The sequence below is a fragment of the Nansenia antarctica genome (assembly GCF_963989245.1).
Source record: "Nansenia antarctica genome assembly, chromosome: 8".
In the NCBI taxonomy this organism is placed as follows: Eukaryota; Metazoa; Chordata; class Actinopteri; order Argentiniformes; family Microstomatidae; genus Nansenia; species Nansenia antarctica.
Window position 1 is genome coordinate 27933276 of NC_137678.1, and position 15844 is coordinate 27949119.

General features: G+C 41.1%; 2 protein-coding genes across 2 annotated transcripts; one reads left to right on the top strand and one right to left on the bottom strand.

Moving 5' to 3' along the window:
- The first annotated feature begins 306 nt into the window (after positions 1 to 306).
- On the top strand, positions 307 to 8369 carry LOC308163367 (aldo-keto reductase family 1 member B1-like). Its single transcript, XM_080537557.1, has 10 exons — positions 307 to 467; positions 1715 to 1882; positions 3019 to 3135; positions 3479 to 3556; positions 3984 to 4106; positions 5088 to 5194; positions 5588 to 5669; positions 6468 to 6551; positions 6680 to 6762; positions 7163 to 8369. The coding sequence occupies exons 1-10, from the start codon at positions 387 to 389 to the stop codon at positions 7203 to 7205; spliced, it is 966 nt and encodes a 321-aa protein (XP_080393683.1). The 5' UTR covers positions 307 to 386; the 3' UTR covers positions 7206 to 8369.
- Positions 8370 to 10896: 2527 nt separating this feature from the next.
- On the bottom strand, positions 10897 to 15488 carry LOC308163481 (aldo-keto reductase family 1 member B1-like; the record flags this gene model as incomplete). Its single annotated transcript, XM_080537664.1, has 10 exons — positions 10897 to 10939; positions 11238 to 11320; positions 11827 to 11910; positions 12173 to 12254; positions 12512 to 12612; positions 12775 to 12888; positions 13008 to 13094; positions 13455 to 13571; positions 13942 to 14112; positions 15474 to 15488. 10 exons carry the CDS (start codon positions 15486 to 15488, stop codon positions 10897 to 10899), a joined length of 897 nt encoding a protein of 298 aa, XP_080393790.1.
- Positions 15489 to 15844: the final 356 nt, after the last annotated feature.

Genomic DNA, 15844 nt, shown 5'->3' on the forward strand with positions numbered 1-15844 from the left:
TTCGTCTAGTTCTTTGTCATTATAGGATTCATTCACATTTTGGAACTCTTTTTAAATCATGACTATTATTATTATTGTTTATTGATTGTATTCATTGTAAGATTAAGAAGTCTGTTACCATCTCAGCGGGTGCATATACACTTTTACCAGAGGGTGGCGCTCTTGCCAAAAAGAATCACCGAACTTTGACCGAGAGAGAACGCCAAGACGTGAGTAATCGAGCCACGATACATGTTGGCTGACAGCTCCTACGTTCGCTCCATTTGCAGTTGACCGTCTGCAGCTGACCGTGCCTTACTTCTGAGAGGCTGCTCCCTGGCGATACATTTTGCATTTTTCTTTTACAACCGATCTAGACATTTTCTCGCCTTTTTTTTTTTGCAACGATGGCAACATCAGTGCTTCTCTGTAGACCCATTGTCACACAGTCGACGGTCATGCCCATCTTGGGTCTGGGGACATGGAAGGTGCGTTCTTATTTAATCATTTTAATTAATTTAATTTATTTGAGTTAGTGTATGACAACTGTGAACAACTGTGAACATTCTAAATCTGCTAACTGCGACACTTGAATGAATGTGCAACAATACTATGTGCAATATGATAACCCATGTTTACATAAGGTTCAGATATAGGAAAAAGTGAGGATATTTATAGCATAGCATAGAGTACAGCACAGTGTTTTATTGTATAGTATAGTATAGTAGATAGTGTACATAGCCTTTATTTATGTCAACCAGCTCCTTTCCCTTTTTTATTTTACCCTTTGCATGCATAAATCTCATCTCATGCTTTGTATTATGAGATCAGCGTTGTGCCTTTTGTGTAACTACAGTACAGCACTTTTGTCTATTTGCAAGTTACATGTAAATGCAAGGCAGGGTTACATAGTTCACTTAATTTGTAATAGGCTTACACACCAATTACGCAAATAACATACTCCAAACTCTTTTCAGGAGCTAACTGTACATTAAGCTTACTGCTATGCGTCTCCTGTATATAGCCTACCTCGAACTACCATACTGCCACAGCATTGGCTTGGTGTAGGTAAGCATCATCCATTTGGGAGAGTGAAGAAAGTACACACCTTAGGAAGAAGGATAGACGTATGGACTGGATTTGCTTCAATATACTTTTTTATTTCTAGACCATTCGTTTAGAAACTAAGGGATTCAGGTTCTGTTAGAGGCAGTATCATCAGGAGTATTATGTGATGATGACTGTTTCACAACTCTTACGCAGTCTGGAACAGAGCTCTTCCCCTCGTATCATGTTTTATATCATGTTTTATATCACTATTTGCACTTCTGGGTTAGATACTAAACTGCATTTCATTGTCTGGTACTTGTACTCTGCAATGACAATAAAGTTGAATCTAGCCTCATCTATTACAGCAAGGGTGAGGCTCTACTTAGCAATAATTTCCCTGTTGCCACACAGATTTTTGCTAAAAGTACCGTAGTGTCTTGTGATGTGTGTATGATTGATAGAATTGCCTAACATTTCAAAAACATGTACAATTGGCCTGCATATTGTGCTTTTGAGACAGATTTTCAATGCACATTCTATTTCTTGAATCAAAGAGCTAGCCGTGAGTATTCAATTTCAAAGTAAGCAATGTTATAATTGAGTTACAGGCCTATACCGTGTATAAGCTAGGCTAATGAAATAGGTATTCATTCTCTCTTTCTCTTCTCCCCCTCTCGCCCATCAGTCTCCCCCAGGTAAGGTTACGGAGGCTGTGAAGGCGGCCATTGCTGCAGGCTACCGGCACATCGATGGGGCCTTCGTCTACGAGAACGAGAAGGAGGTGGGAGAGGGCGTCAATGCCATGATCGATGATGGCGTGGTGAGGAGATCGGAAATGTTCATCGTCAGCAAGGTACGACTGCAGGAGACTGTGTATGGTGTCTATCATTTATTCTTTTAGGACTCAGCTCTCTGCTAATACCCACATGTTATTTATATCTAGCCCTTACTTATGGGCCTTTTCATGTAGGCTACACAGTATTATATTTATTTTTTTAAGTTCTTTTTTCTGAGTGGGGCAGTCCCACTCATATTTTTCATTTTTATTGATGGTTACAGAGAAGATTTAGACAGGAAGGATGGGTGAGAGAGAGAGGAGGGATGACATGCAGGATATGTCCCCGGCCGGAATCGAACCGGGGACCCTGCGGTTACATGGTCAGCGCTTAACCCGCTACGCCACCTAAGCGCCCCAGGCTACACAGTATTTTGAGCCTTTTGTAATGTGTAATCTCACGTGGGTGGGTTCTCACGGGTGCTGCTTATTCAAGCTAGCCTACACCTGTCTACACCTGTCTATTTAACACCTAGTCTATTTAATGGCCGACATGCACCATCCTGTTTGTAAGACTTGACAAAGGCTTCTGGATGAAACTGTTGTCGTTAAATGATACACCTGACCTTTTGCATCTGGAACGAGAGTGTGCGGCTTCTTCTTTACCCTTCGGCATTCTGCTCCGTCGCCAGCACCTCGCCCAAGTTTTCTGCTGAACAGCTTGAAACTTCCTTTTCACCTCAAATAAACTCCCACTTCCTTTTCACCTCAAATAAACTACCACCCAAATGGACCACGTGTCCAAGAGAAGAAATCCCTCATAAATAATCCATTATTTCTGTTTTACCTATACAGATAATCTAAACTTAAAACCAATAGACAGAGAGAACTAGTTACAGGAGCATTTGAAGGTTGTTGCGCAGCTTTCTCAGAACACGTAGGGTCGGTTTCACAGATAAGGCTTAAGCCTAGCCCTGGCCTAAAATTCACCCAAGATGCTTTTTTAATCTAGGATTACTCTTAAACCTTATCTGTGAATGCGTGCCGTAGAGTCGTAGGGATAAAATCAGAGCTTGGCTTGTGGGTTGTGGTATTAGACGATTGTGTAAGAGGAGTTTCTGAGGTTGGGCGATAAGTTGCGTAACAGGTATCTGTTTGAGCATGAAATACCACCAGATTGGGCTGTGGGTAAGATGTTTTTCCTCTTTCTACAGCTGTGGAGCACCTTCCATACAAAGTCCTTGGTGAAGGAAGCCTGTGAGAAGACTCTCAGTGACCTCAATCTAGGCTACCTTGACCTCTACCTGGTGCACTGGCCTATGGGCTTTCAGGTCATATGCATATACCTCATTTTACCTCATAATTCATTTGTCATATTTTACATCCTAATGCTCTCCCTTCTCACGACCCCACATTGATTCAAAAGCATCGGATGGGTGTAAGCAATCATCCGTTTGGCAGAGTGAAGAAAGTGCACACCTTAGGAAGAAGGATAGAGTTTCAGGATCGGATTTGCTTCAATATGCTTTTGCTTTTTTTATGACCATAATTCATTTAGAAACTAAGGGATTCGGTTTTTGGTGTCAGAGGCACGGGAGTATCATGTGACGAGTATCATGTGACGAGTATGACGTGACGCTTCTGGTTGTTTCTGTGGTAACTGTGGTTACGCAGGCTGGAGAGGCGCTCTTCCCCTCGGACAGCGAAGGGCAAGCCATCACCGATGGGACCAGCTTCCTGGAGACATGGGAGGTGAGGTAGACAGGAAGGAGGCGGCGGCGACATTATCTTAAATCCAGTTATTGTATATTGTGTGTATATATATTTATTTTCTTGTTCTCCTCTCCTCCTCTCCCCTCCCGTCCTCTCCTCTCCTCCTCCTCTCCTCTCCTCCCCTCCTGTCTTCTCCTCTCCTCCCCTCCTGTCTTCTCCTCTCCTCCTCTCCCCTCCTGTCCTCTCCTCTCCCCTCCTCTCCTCCTCTCCTCTCCTCTCCCCTCCTGTCCTCTCCTCTCCTCTCCTCTCCTCTCCTCTCCTCCTGTCCTCTCCTCTCCTCTCCTCTCCTCTCCTCTCCTCTCCCCTCCTGTCCTCTCCTCTCCTCCTCTCCCCTCCTCCTCTCCTCTCCTCCTCTCCCCTCCCCTCCTCTCCTGTCCTCCTCCTCTGATGTGTGTTTGTATTCCAGGCGATGGAGGACCTGCTGGATTCTCGTCACGTCAATGCCATCGGCGTTTCCAACTTCAACAGCGAGCAGATCGAGGCCCTCCTGAACAAACCAGGTCTCAGGCACAAGCCTGCCATCAACCAGGTACAGACCGGTTTCGCTTACCTGTGTGTTCTAGCTTTCTAGGATAATCTACCCCCACTTTAGTTGTGGGTCATTGAAAATCATTTCCAAGTTTCGACAGAAATAAGGTCATGTCCTCACATGAAAGTCTGAATCGTGACCCGGAGCAAGTGGATGAGATTGCAACATTGTTGCATAAATTATTTCTGTTATTGATTTGCGTTCTCACAGCCCTTTATGTAAACGAAGTAACATATACGCAATCGAAGCAACAGACGTGGTAGTTGATTGGGCAGAATAATTTGAAAATTGCCCGTTCGTCCCGCTCTTATCCAGATCAACACGCATGCGCTGTTGTTTTCCTATGGACAGCCTCAATGCGTCGTTTCTAACCGGAGCGAAACCACCCTTTTCAAGCGGAGCATTCCGTTGGTTGTTTGCTCTGGGTGTGACTTTGAATGCGTGTTCTCACAGCTCCAAATGACGCAGAGCAAAGCGCATTTTATCCTAAACTCCGATTCCAAGTGAAGCAAATGTTCTAGTGAGAACACACCCTAATACTTCGCTTAAGATCGCCAGTCGCTCAAAGCAACGCATAAGTCTAAAAGGGATAAAACTCCCAATTGTATCAAATGATGTCTGGTGTTTTGTTGTTTGCTTTCTGGACGCTAAGCAACAAGCAAAACTAGCTTTTCCTTGAGGAGTTTTGAATCCCCCCTTTAAAGGGCAGAGGCCCTCGTGCTGTCATTCTCTTCCTCTCGTTGTCTTATTCACAGTGGCAGGTCTGGCCAACACAGGCCAGCTAAGACCTAATAGTCGCCACCAATCACCCTGAGGCTAGACCGCAGTAATCTGGTGACTTTATCCCTGCTGTCTATATCTATAAACATCCTGGTATACTGCTGGTACTATGTTGTGATAATTATTTCTCTCTGTCTCATATACTGTATGTACTGTATAATTAATAAATAATAATCTCATGAATACTCCTACCCATGGCAGGTGGAATGTCACCCTTATCTCAACCAGGAGAAGCTGATCAGCTACTGTCACTCTAAGGGCATCGAGGTGACGGCGTACAGCCCCCTGGGGAGCCCAGACAGACCCTGGTCAGTTCACACACTCTCACACTAAGACTCTAGTGTATTAACTCTGGCCAGTTTCAAAACACCTAATTACCATTACACATTCAGGCCAGTGTGAAATCGGTACTCTGTTGATAATGACTGGACACACTACTGTACATGGCTCTCTCTGTGAAAAGGTTATAACTTTATCTACCTAGCACATTTTTTTATACACACACAGATACAATACAATGTGCATTTTCCGAAGAATAAATATAAACAACTTTAAAACATAAAAAAGTATTACAGCACAAACAATCCAAAGCAAAGATCACCTCATTTGAACTTGTCCCTCAGAAATGTAAACAGGGAGATATAGAGTATTTCAGCTTTGCTATAGATTCATTCTGTTAATGTGTACATCCTAATTAACAGGGCCAAGCCAGAGGACCCGTCTTTGCTGGAGGATCCCAAGATCAAGGCCATCGCTGAGAAGCACAAGAAGACCTCTGCTCAGGTACTACATATGAGGCCCAGAAAGGCCTGCTTTAGTGGCATGGCTGAATATGTACGATGTGTTCGGTTGCTCTTGGAAGACAAACGCAACCCCTCGATGGACCAAAAACACATTTGTTTAAAGATAAAGAAGCACGTGTTTATGAAGCTCCGTTTGCCCTCCAAGAGTGACTCAGCACATCTCACATCCAGTCAGCTCCATACTGGCCCCATGAGGCCGGTTAACCTCTGGTCAGAGTCACATCATCATGACACAGCCCTTTCCTCTCCCTCCCTCCCTCACCACCTCTTTCTTTCTCTTAACCCACTCCTTTTTTCCCCTCTTTTGTTTCTATCGTAAAGCGCTTTGAGTTGCGTTCATGTACGAAAGGCGCTATATAAATACAGGTGCAACAAAAAAAATATAGAATATCGTGCAAAAGTCCATTCATTTCAGTAATTCAACTTAAAGGGTTAAACTTAAATATTATATAGACTCATTGCATTGTACATATGCATGATTATACTTTTCAGAGGGCTGACATTTCTGTATTTAAAATCCTTTTCTTATTGATTTCATGTAATATTAAACATTTCTGAGATATTTAATTTGGGGTTTTCATAAGCTGTAAGCCATAATCATAAAATGTATAACAAATAAAGGCTTTAAATATCTCGCTTTGCATGTAATGAGTCTATATAATATCTAAGTTTAACCCTTTAAGTTGAATTACTGAAGTAAATGAACTTTTGCACGATATTCACATTTTTTGAGTTGCACCTGTAAATAAAGTTTCACTTCACACTTCCCTCTCTTCAGGTTCTGATCCGCTTCCACATCCAAAGGAAAGTGGTTGTGATTCCCAAGTCCATCACACCCGAGCGCATTCGGGAGAATTTCCAGGTACTTTCTAATGTTCAGAGGTTTGAATCGAAGACTCGTGGCTACTTGGCTTAGTTGCCGAGTTCACAAACAACATACTGTACGCGACGTTGGTGTGAACATGTATTTAAAAATCGATTACATTTCAGGTGTTTGACTTTGAGTTGAGCGAGGAGGAGATGAAGACCATTCTAGGGTTCAACAGGCCCTGGAGAGTCTGTGCCATGGGAATGTGAGACACCACCTTATCATCTCTGTACTTGTAGACATTTTCGTGACGTTAGAATTATAAGGTTCTATCTCCATTTTTGTCAAAATTTAGTTTTTTACATAATCTGATCCATTAGATGTTTATTAATGCCTGTGCGGTGTTATTTTTTAGTTAGTAATTCATAAAATACAAAGGTTCCATCTCACAAAACATAATGGAATGTAAAAACTTTGACCCTCGATATCTGAACTACCATAAACGGAGATAGAACCTTATAATTCTAAGCTCACGATTCGATGACATCAGGCTAATGGCATTGTATCGTATTTAATCGATTTGACTGCCAAGTCCATCCTGTGTTTTTTCTGAAGTTGGAATCATGTGAGCGACTTGTCTTGACCTTTTTCCCTTCTCATTCTAGGAGCGACAAGCACAAAGACTACCCTTTCCACGCAGCGTTCTGAGGAAAACGTCAATGTCACAGGGTTGTCATCAGGTGCTGCCGTATGGAAATAGGCACAAGTAGCGAACCCCAACGTGGTGTCTGTTGCACACTATGCTGCATTATAGGATATCTCTCCCAAGATAGGAAATGTACAGTATGCGTACATCCTCTTTTTCTTTATTACTCTTCACATCCTCTTTTCTTGCCTTTTAATCAACGCTAACTGCACTATCTCAAAGCAAAAATTAAGCCAATTTAACCACAGGGTCAATAAAATGACTTCAGCGTAGCATTATGGCCTATGTGTATGACAACTGGTCTATTATGAGACCCAGAGTTACTGATATAAGTTACATGAGTTGAGTTATTAGTTCAACAGTAGAATCACATGATCCATTTTGGGGTTTCAGTGGCTCTTCAGATTTGGTCCTACCATAGTTTCTTATACAGTGCATCCCAGCGCTAATAAACAAGCCACTCATTTACTGACCAGGATTGCTGTATTATTTGACAGAATGTAAATGTTACATTATTATACAGCTGTTTTATTATTGTTTTACCAAGCGGATCAATTAAGAACAAATTGTGATGTTTACAATGACGGCCTGATATAAATGTAATAGGTTTGAGTTGTCAACTTTATCTTGAAGTAAGTTTACATGAAGTACAATAGTGAGGGTGCATAGACACATGGTATTACATTACCTTTCTTTATTGTTAATTTCAGTCAACTGCCAAAAAGAGGAAAATGTTTTCTTTCACCAGGCTAACATGATGACCAGCATTGACTAGTTATTAGGGAAGGGTCAATGTGCTAAATTGGAGATGTCATCGTGTTATCAGCTATTTAGCATATTTGGTTTTTTTATGAACACTCCTTTCTTCTTCCTATCATAGGCGTTGCTATTAATGATAACTGTTAATGATTATTGACTGGACTTATGAAGCACTTATCTAGACACTCAAAGCATTGTCTGGGGGATAACTCTCATCACTACCAATGTGATGACCTGAGTAGAGGAAGACGTCCCCTCACACCATCACACTCCTAGCCTTAAGAGGATTGATTCTCTCGATTGATATTGACTAGTTTTTCACATAATGATGTTCATCAGTGCTCAGTGTGAACTGTGTTTTTTTTACTGTATTAGATTAAAAGCTTTTTTCTCCTCAGTTTCTTTTTATGTATGCATGTAATTAAGCAATATCACTGTCATTCATATTTCAAGACATCGTCAGTTTTATTTGTTGCCAACACAACTTGTTTTATGAGCCTGCTACAATGGAAAGTAGTGTTATAGTTAATGAGGTAGTAGTGGGGATAACTCACCGAATCCATTGCATAATTGCAATATCTTGGCTTGACTTATATAGTATAGTATGATATATTATGATGTAATATAGTGTCACAATTTTTTTTTATTATAGTATGATGTAGTCATACTATACTATCATACTATACTACAACATACTATAAATGTGTGTGTCCATGTGCTTTTGTATTACAATAAAGGGAAAAAATAATTAAGTGAAAAAAAGAAGAAGAAAAGAATATAGTATACTATGTTCTTTTTTCACTTTATTATTTTCTTCCTTAGTATGATAGTATGATGTAGTATATAGTATAGTATGATATTCATTATTTTCTTCCTTAGAATGATAATAATATATCATACTATACTATATACTACATATACTATACTACAAATGATTAAAAAAAACTGAAAAAAGAGAGACCTAGGATATAAAGGGAAACCTAGGATATAAAGAAAAACCTACAGTGCCTTGCAAAAGTATTCACCCCCCTTGGCTTTTTACCTATTTTATTACATTACAACCTGTAATTAAAAAAAAAAAAAAAAAAAAATTTATTTGATGAATCTGCACAAAATAGTGTTAGTTTTTAAATGAAATGAGAAATATATATATAAAAAAAGAATTTTTAAAAATAAAGAACTGAAAATTGGCATGTGCATAATGTATTCACCCCCTTTGTTATGAAGCCCCTAAAAACTTCTGGTGCAACCAGTCACATAATTAGTGAAATGAAGTCCACTTGTATGCAATCTAAGTGTCACATGATCTGTCAGTATATACACACCTTTTCTGAAAGGCCCCAGAGGCTGCAACACCTAAGCAAGAGGCACCACCAACCAAACACTGCCATGAAGACCAAGGAACTCTCCAAACAAGTCCGAGACAAAGTTGTTGTATAAAGGAAAATCTAGGATATAGAGAGAAACCTAGGATATAAAGGGAAACCTAGGATATAAAGAGAAACCTAGGATATAAAGGGAAACCTATGATAGAGAGGTAAAAACCTAGGATAGGGTAACCCTAACCCTTTTGTGACACATACTGATTTGATTTGATTTTGATTTGATTTGATTTTTATTAGGAATTTACAATAGAATCATTAACACATCATGACACTCAGTAAAATGTCCAGAGGATAGCACTTGAAAGCATTATTTAAAACACTTATTTCCAAAGTGGTCCTCAGTGGAAACATAAAATGAATAAAACAAAACATCAATACAGCATAAAACATATAATGAATAAAACAAAACATCACACGTCCTAAAACAGCATAAAACAGCATAAGAAACAACACAATTTAAAACACAACATGGAAACATAAAGTGAAACAAAACAAAACAGAATCATCCTCTCGTTCTTAAGGGTGAGCCATTAGTTCTCCCCATAAATAAGACTTCACTTTTGTTTTAAAGATGGCTTTGCTTTATATGCAGAGGCAGATGGTTCCATAAAGAAATCCCAGTATAGAAAAAGGAGCTTCTTGCTGTTTTGCTTTTGACAAGAGGAACACTGCATGACATAATACTTCCTCTTGTATTATAATCATGTATATTTCTCTCCATATCTATGTTACAGTTCATATATTCAGGGGCCCGGTTATGAACTATATCAAACATATGGTTGAGTTTTAGTTGTTTTACTCAAACCTCTACAGGTAACAGACCAACTTACTATTATCATTCTATACTATATCAAAAAATATAACACATAGTATAGTATGATATATTATATCTTTTTTTCACTTTATTATTTTTTTCCTTAGTATGATAATAATATATCATACTAACTATATAGCCTAGGCTACGTCTGTAAACGTCACACAAGCAAATTAGCCTATACGAGTGTATGAATGCATTAGACATAGCAAGTTGAAATAGCCTACGAATAATGCCTAATCAAGATTGCAATCAAATCAAAGTTTGGATTTAGCCTGATTTAGCTCTGAAGCAGCACTGTCATGCAAAATCATGACGCTAACGCTATTAAATACAAAATATATAGTGGAGGTTAAAATAAGAATATGACTTGGCCTGAAAAAAAATGGAGTCAAGAGATTTTTCTTTTTTGCTTTAATCCCTGTGACTAGCGAGTAAGTCATTGACTTTCAACAACGTTTAAATTAATTCACATTTTTCAGAATAAAAGACATCAGGATTGGTTGCCGACTTGTTCCCCCTTTCAGCAGCTGCTGTCACATATGATATCAGTGGTTAGACCTCACACAACTACAGAACGTGTGTTAGACCTCACACAACTACAGAAAGTGTGTGTCCCTCCCCAGCATCTGCTCCAGGCTGGAGGACTGCAGATCTGAGGTAGTATACAGGGATGTGTTGGTCAGGTGTGTCGTCTCCTCCATCTCTGCCAGCCACACACTCTTCTCTGAAGGCTCAGTCCTCTGCCCTGATTGGGTAGTCTTTGTGGTTCTTGGCCCTGTGGTGAAGGAAGCCATAAAGAACTAGTAGGTGACAGGGTATTCATTACTGCCGCCCTAAAAACACACAGTGGGCACTATCTTCCCTCTTTCTTTCTCTTAACCACTCCTCCCCTGATCTCCTTCTATCAACCCCCCTCCCTCTCTCTCTCTCTCTCTCTTTCTCACCAACCACTCCTCCCCCTATCTCCTTCTATCAACTCTCTCTCTCTCTCTCTCTCTCTCTCTCTCTCTCTCTCTCTCTCTCTCTCTCTCTCTCTCTCTCTCTCTCTCTCTCTCTCTCTCTCTCTCCCTCACCATTCCATTGTAAATGCTCTCCAGTTCCTGTTGAAGCTCAGGATGGTCTTCATGTCCTCGTCACTCAGGTCAAAGTCACACACCTGTAGAGGTACAACCACATTCTCACAGACGCTGTGCTGCTAGCAACACACGCTTACTCGCTCTACACACTCACAAGCACACGCTTACTCACTCTACACACTCACAAGCACACGCTTACTCACTCTACACACTCACAAGCACACGCTTACTCACTCTACACACTCACAAGCACACGCTTGCTCACTCTACACACTCACAAGCACACGCTTACTCACTCTACACACTCACAAGCACACGCTTACTCACTCTACACACTTACAAGCACACGCTTACTCACTCTACACACTCACTATCATCATTGCTGCTATATTGCGTAAAATGATTGTGTTATTATTGAATAAACATTTATTTAATTTGATTACATTTTATAGAGCTTTCTACACAAAGTTTTCAGTTCAAGAGCAGGATACAGCTCTACTGCTCTATGGTTATTTCTTTAAGTCGATTTTTTTTTTTTTACATCTCTGACATGACATGTATTTATGGGGGATTTAACAAGATTTACCTGGAAATTCTCCTTGATCCGATGGGGCGTTGATGACTTGGGAATGACGATCACATTCCTCTGGATTTGGAACCGAATCAGAACCTGATGGCAGAACATTGATCCGATTTGAATTGAACCATCTGAAAAATGTTTTACTCTTTAACCATGTAATTCCCAAACACACCCTGATATCAAATGTTATATAAAAGTCTGATTGGTATTCCGACTGCTGTGTGTCTATTGCATTCCTTTATGCAGAATTAGAGCAAAGGTCAGTGTTAAGTCACAGGGTTTCCAGGGGAGGCTGGTGGAGGAGACATGGGAGGACAGAGGAACGGTATCAAACAGCCGTGTTAAACAGCACCTGTGCAGTGGTCTTGTTGTACCTATCAGCTATGGCCTTTATCTCTGGGTCCTCCAGCAGAGATGGTTCCCCAGCTTTTGCCCTTTTGGAAAATAGATTTGATTAAGTCTTTACAACAGTATACTACCTCTTTACATTGAAAATGCATTTTACTCCTCCAAGCACAGTACCGTACACAATATGCTGGTCCCCCCCTTTATATTGTCCCAAGATATAACAACCCCTAGGTAAAAATCATTGCAGTACCTGAAAAAAAAGTTGTGTGTAAAATGGCACTTTAATGTAAGATTGCAGTGAGTCTCGTAAGTATTATTGTGGTGAGAGTGTGTGTGAACTGACCAGGGTCTGTCTGGGGAGCCCAGGGGGCTGTACGCCGTCACAGCGATGCAGTGACAGTAGCTGATCAGCTTCTCCTGGGTCAGATAGGGGTGGCACTCAACCTGGAGGCGCGCGCGCAAACACACACACACACACACACACACACACACACACACACACTTTAAGGTGAGGCTTTCCTGTAAAGGGGAGATGATTGAACAAGTCTTTGGTACAATCCACCCCCGCTGGTGTTGCCTGTAAGTTACCTGGTTGATGTAAGTTACCTGGTTGATGGCAGGCTTGTACCTGAGGCCTGGTTTGTTCAGGAGGGCATCTATCTGCTCGCTGCTGAAGTTGGAAATTCCGATGGCTTTGACCAGACCAGCATCCACCAGCTCCTTTGTCAACATTGGTATTAGAGAAACACTTCTATTTCACTCCCCTGTCAAAATCCTACAATACCATCTAGTATTCCTGTGTTCAGGACTGTAGCTTTTAGAACCACAACACCCATCATTTGTATTACCTCCCATGTGTCCAAGAAGTTACTGTCATCTGCAATGACTTGTCCATCTTCACCAACGGGAAATAGATTGTCTCCCGACTGCAATGTCAAACAACCTAGTTACCGTGGGACATTTTGTTTCACCACTATAACCAAGGATACAATACAAGCTGAGAGAACTGTTACTTCCAATGTTACTACAGTTTAATACCTGTATGTCATAGTAAATGTTACATTACAACATACTGTATGCTTCCCTGTGTTTCCGCTTTAGATTCATAGTTTATGTGCAACAATGGTAGCAATCATTAAAATCTGGATAATGCAAACGTGTCAACGCACGGACACACACACACACACACACACACACACACAACACACATATACACACAACACACATATACACACACACACACATTACACACACATGCACACACAGTGTTCGCTCTGTGTCCGTACCTTCATGCCGACAGGGAAGTGAATCAGGTAGAGGTCCAGGTAGTCAAGCTTGAGGTCACTCAGAGTCTTTTGACAAGCTCCTTTCACCAAGGACTTCTCATGGAAGGTGTTCCACAACTTTGGGGAGAAACAGTCATATGAAACACTGGGAAAAACAGTGAATATTGTTATTGCCTCATTTGAATTTAGGCTAAAGGATGTTACATCTTGAGACTGGATAGCAGACGACCCATCTCAGTGAGTCGTATATGCAGCTGAAGTGGAGTGAGGTGATTTGGTCTTGATGATGTCATTGGCCTCAAATCCTACGTACATTGGTTGGATGACATGCTTTCTTTTTCTGCGTGCATGACCTCTTGGTAAACCAGGCTGTAGTAGAGTAAATCAATAGCAGAGAGACAAGGCTCTTCTAGTGAATCAGCAACTTCAGGTTTTTCTTCCAGTTATTTTTTCCCCACAGACAGACACGGTTGGTGTGACCACCCACCTTACTGACGACAAACAGGTCCTCTCTCTGCACGTCCCCTTGGTCGATCATGGCGTGAATCCCGCTTCCCACTTCTTCCTCGTTCTGATACAGGTGCGCCCCGTCGATGTGTCTGTAGCCCGCGGCGATGGCCACCTTCACAGCCTCTGCTACTTGTCCTCCTATGGAGGCCTGGAGTTTTAGAGGAATTATTGGTTAGGTCATATGTGCACTGTGGGGTTAGCACAGTGTTACACACCCGAAGGTGGTGACAAATAAGGGAGTCCACACATGTGTTTAAATTATCCAAATAAAGTTTTATTTAAGTAAATAAGCCAACATAAACTAAATAACATATGTATATGATTATGGATAAGAATCAGTAGTGTATGCCACGAGTGAATGGTTGTATAATGTATGTTGTATGTGTAAGAGCTGTATGGATGTATGTAGTGCAAAACTGAAAGGCCCCAAAACCTGGTACCCAGAGACCTTACAAACAAACCCCCAACGGAACCAAATCAAAAGGAAGGAAGAGAGAGAGCTGAGGACACACCCATCTCATATATACAGGTGCTGGTCATATAATTAGAATATCATCAAAAAGTTGATTTATTTCAGTAATTCCATTCAAAAAGTGAAACTTGTATAATGTATACATTCATTCCACACAGACTGATATATTTAAAGTGTTTATTGCTTTTAATTTTGATGATTATTACTGACAACTAATGAAAACCCCACATTTAGTATCTCAGAAAATTAGAATATTACTTAAGACCAATACAAAACAAGTTTTTTTTAAAATGTTGGCCAACTGAAAAGTATGAACATGGAAAGTATGAACATGGAAAGTATGAGCAGAGTGGGAGGCGTCACAACAGGTAACCGCTGAGTTGAGGAACGTAAAGGATTAGAGGGTTTAATAAGGTCTTTAGTCGTGGTGTAGCCTACAATACAGCAGAATAGATGATGTAAACACAGTAACAACTGTAAAAGTTAAATGTGACTTTGAGGGAGACAGTAGCCTACTACTGAGCATGTTAACATTATATGTAAGCCCTAATTCTAAAGACCTTACTAGGGACCCTACTAAACCCTCTAACCCTTACTTCCCTTACCTGTGCTAACCCCACAGTGCACATATGACCTAACCAATAATTCCTCTAAAACTCCAGGCCTCCATAGGAGGACAAGTAGCAGAGGCTGTGAAGGTGGCCATCGCCGCGGGCTACAGACACATCGACGGGGCGCCCGCACGTGTATCAGAACGAGGAAGAAGTGGGAAGCGGGATTCACGCCATGATCGACCAAGGGGTCGTGAAGAGAGAGGACCTGTTTGTCGTCAGTAAGGTGGGTGGTCACACCAACCGTGTCTGTGGAGAAAGAACAGTGGGAAAAAATCCTGAAATCTCAGATTTCCTAGAAAAGCCACTCTCTGTCTCTCTGTCTCTCTGCCTACAGCCTGGTTTACCAAGAGGTCATGCATGCAGATAAGAAAGCATGTAATCCAACCGATGTACGTAGGATTGAGGCCAACGACATGCCAGTACTGCTTTTCCATCCATTATGGCTGTGTGACTAATCGGGTTGTTGTACTGTGTAAGCCTGCTGAGCTAAAACCCACAGGGGGTATTAGTTTGGGAATCTTAGACAAGTCAAGACCAAATCACCTCCACTGCAGCTGTAAATACTACTCACTGAGATGGGTCGTCTGCTATCAAGTCTCCAAAAAGTGTAGCATCCTTTAAATTCAAATGAAGCTGATAACAATATATGTGATAACAATATTCACTGTTTTTCCCAGTGTTTCATATGACTGTTTCTCCCCAAAGTTGTGGCGCACCTTCCATGAGAAGTCCTTGGTGAAAGGAGCTTGTCAAAAGACCCTGAGTGACCTCAAGCTAGACTACCTGGACCTCTA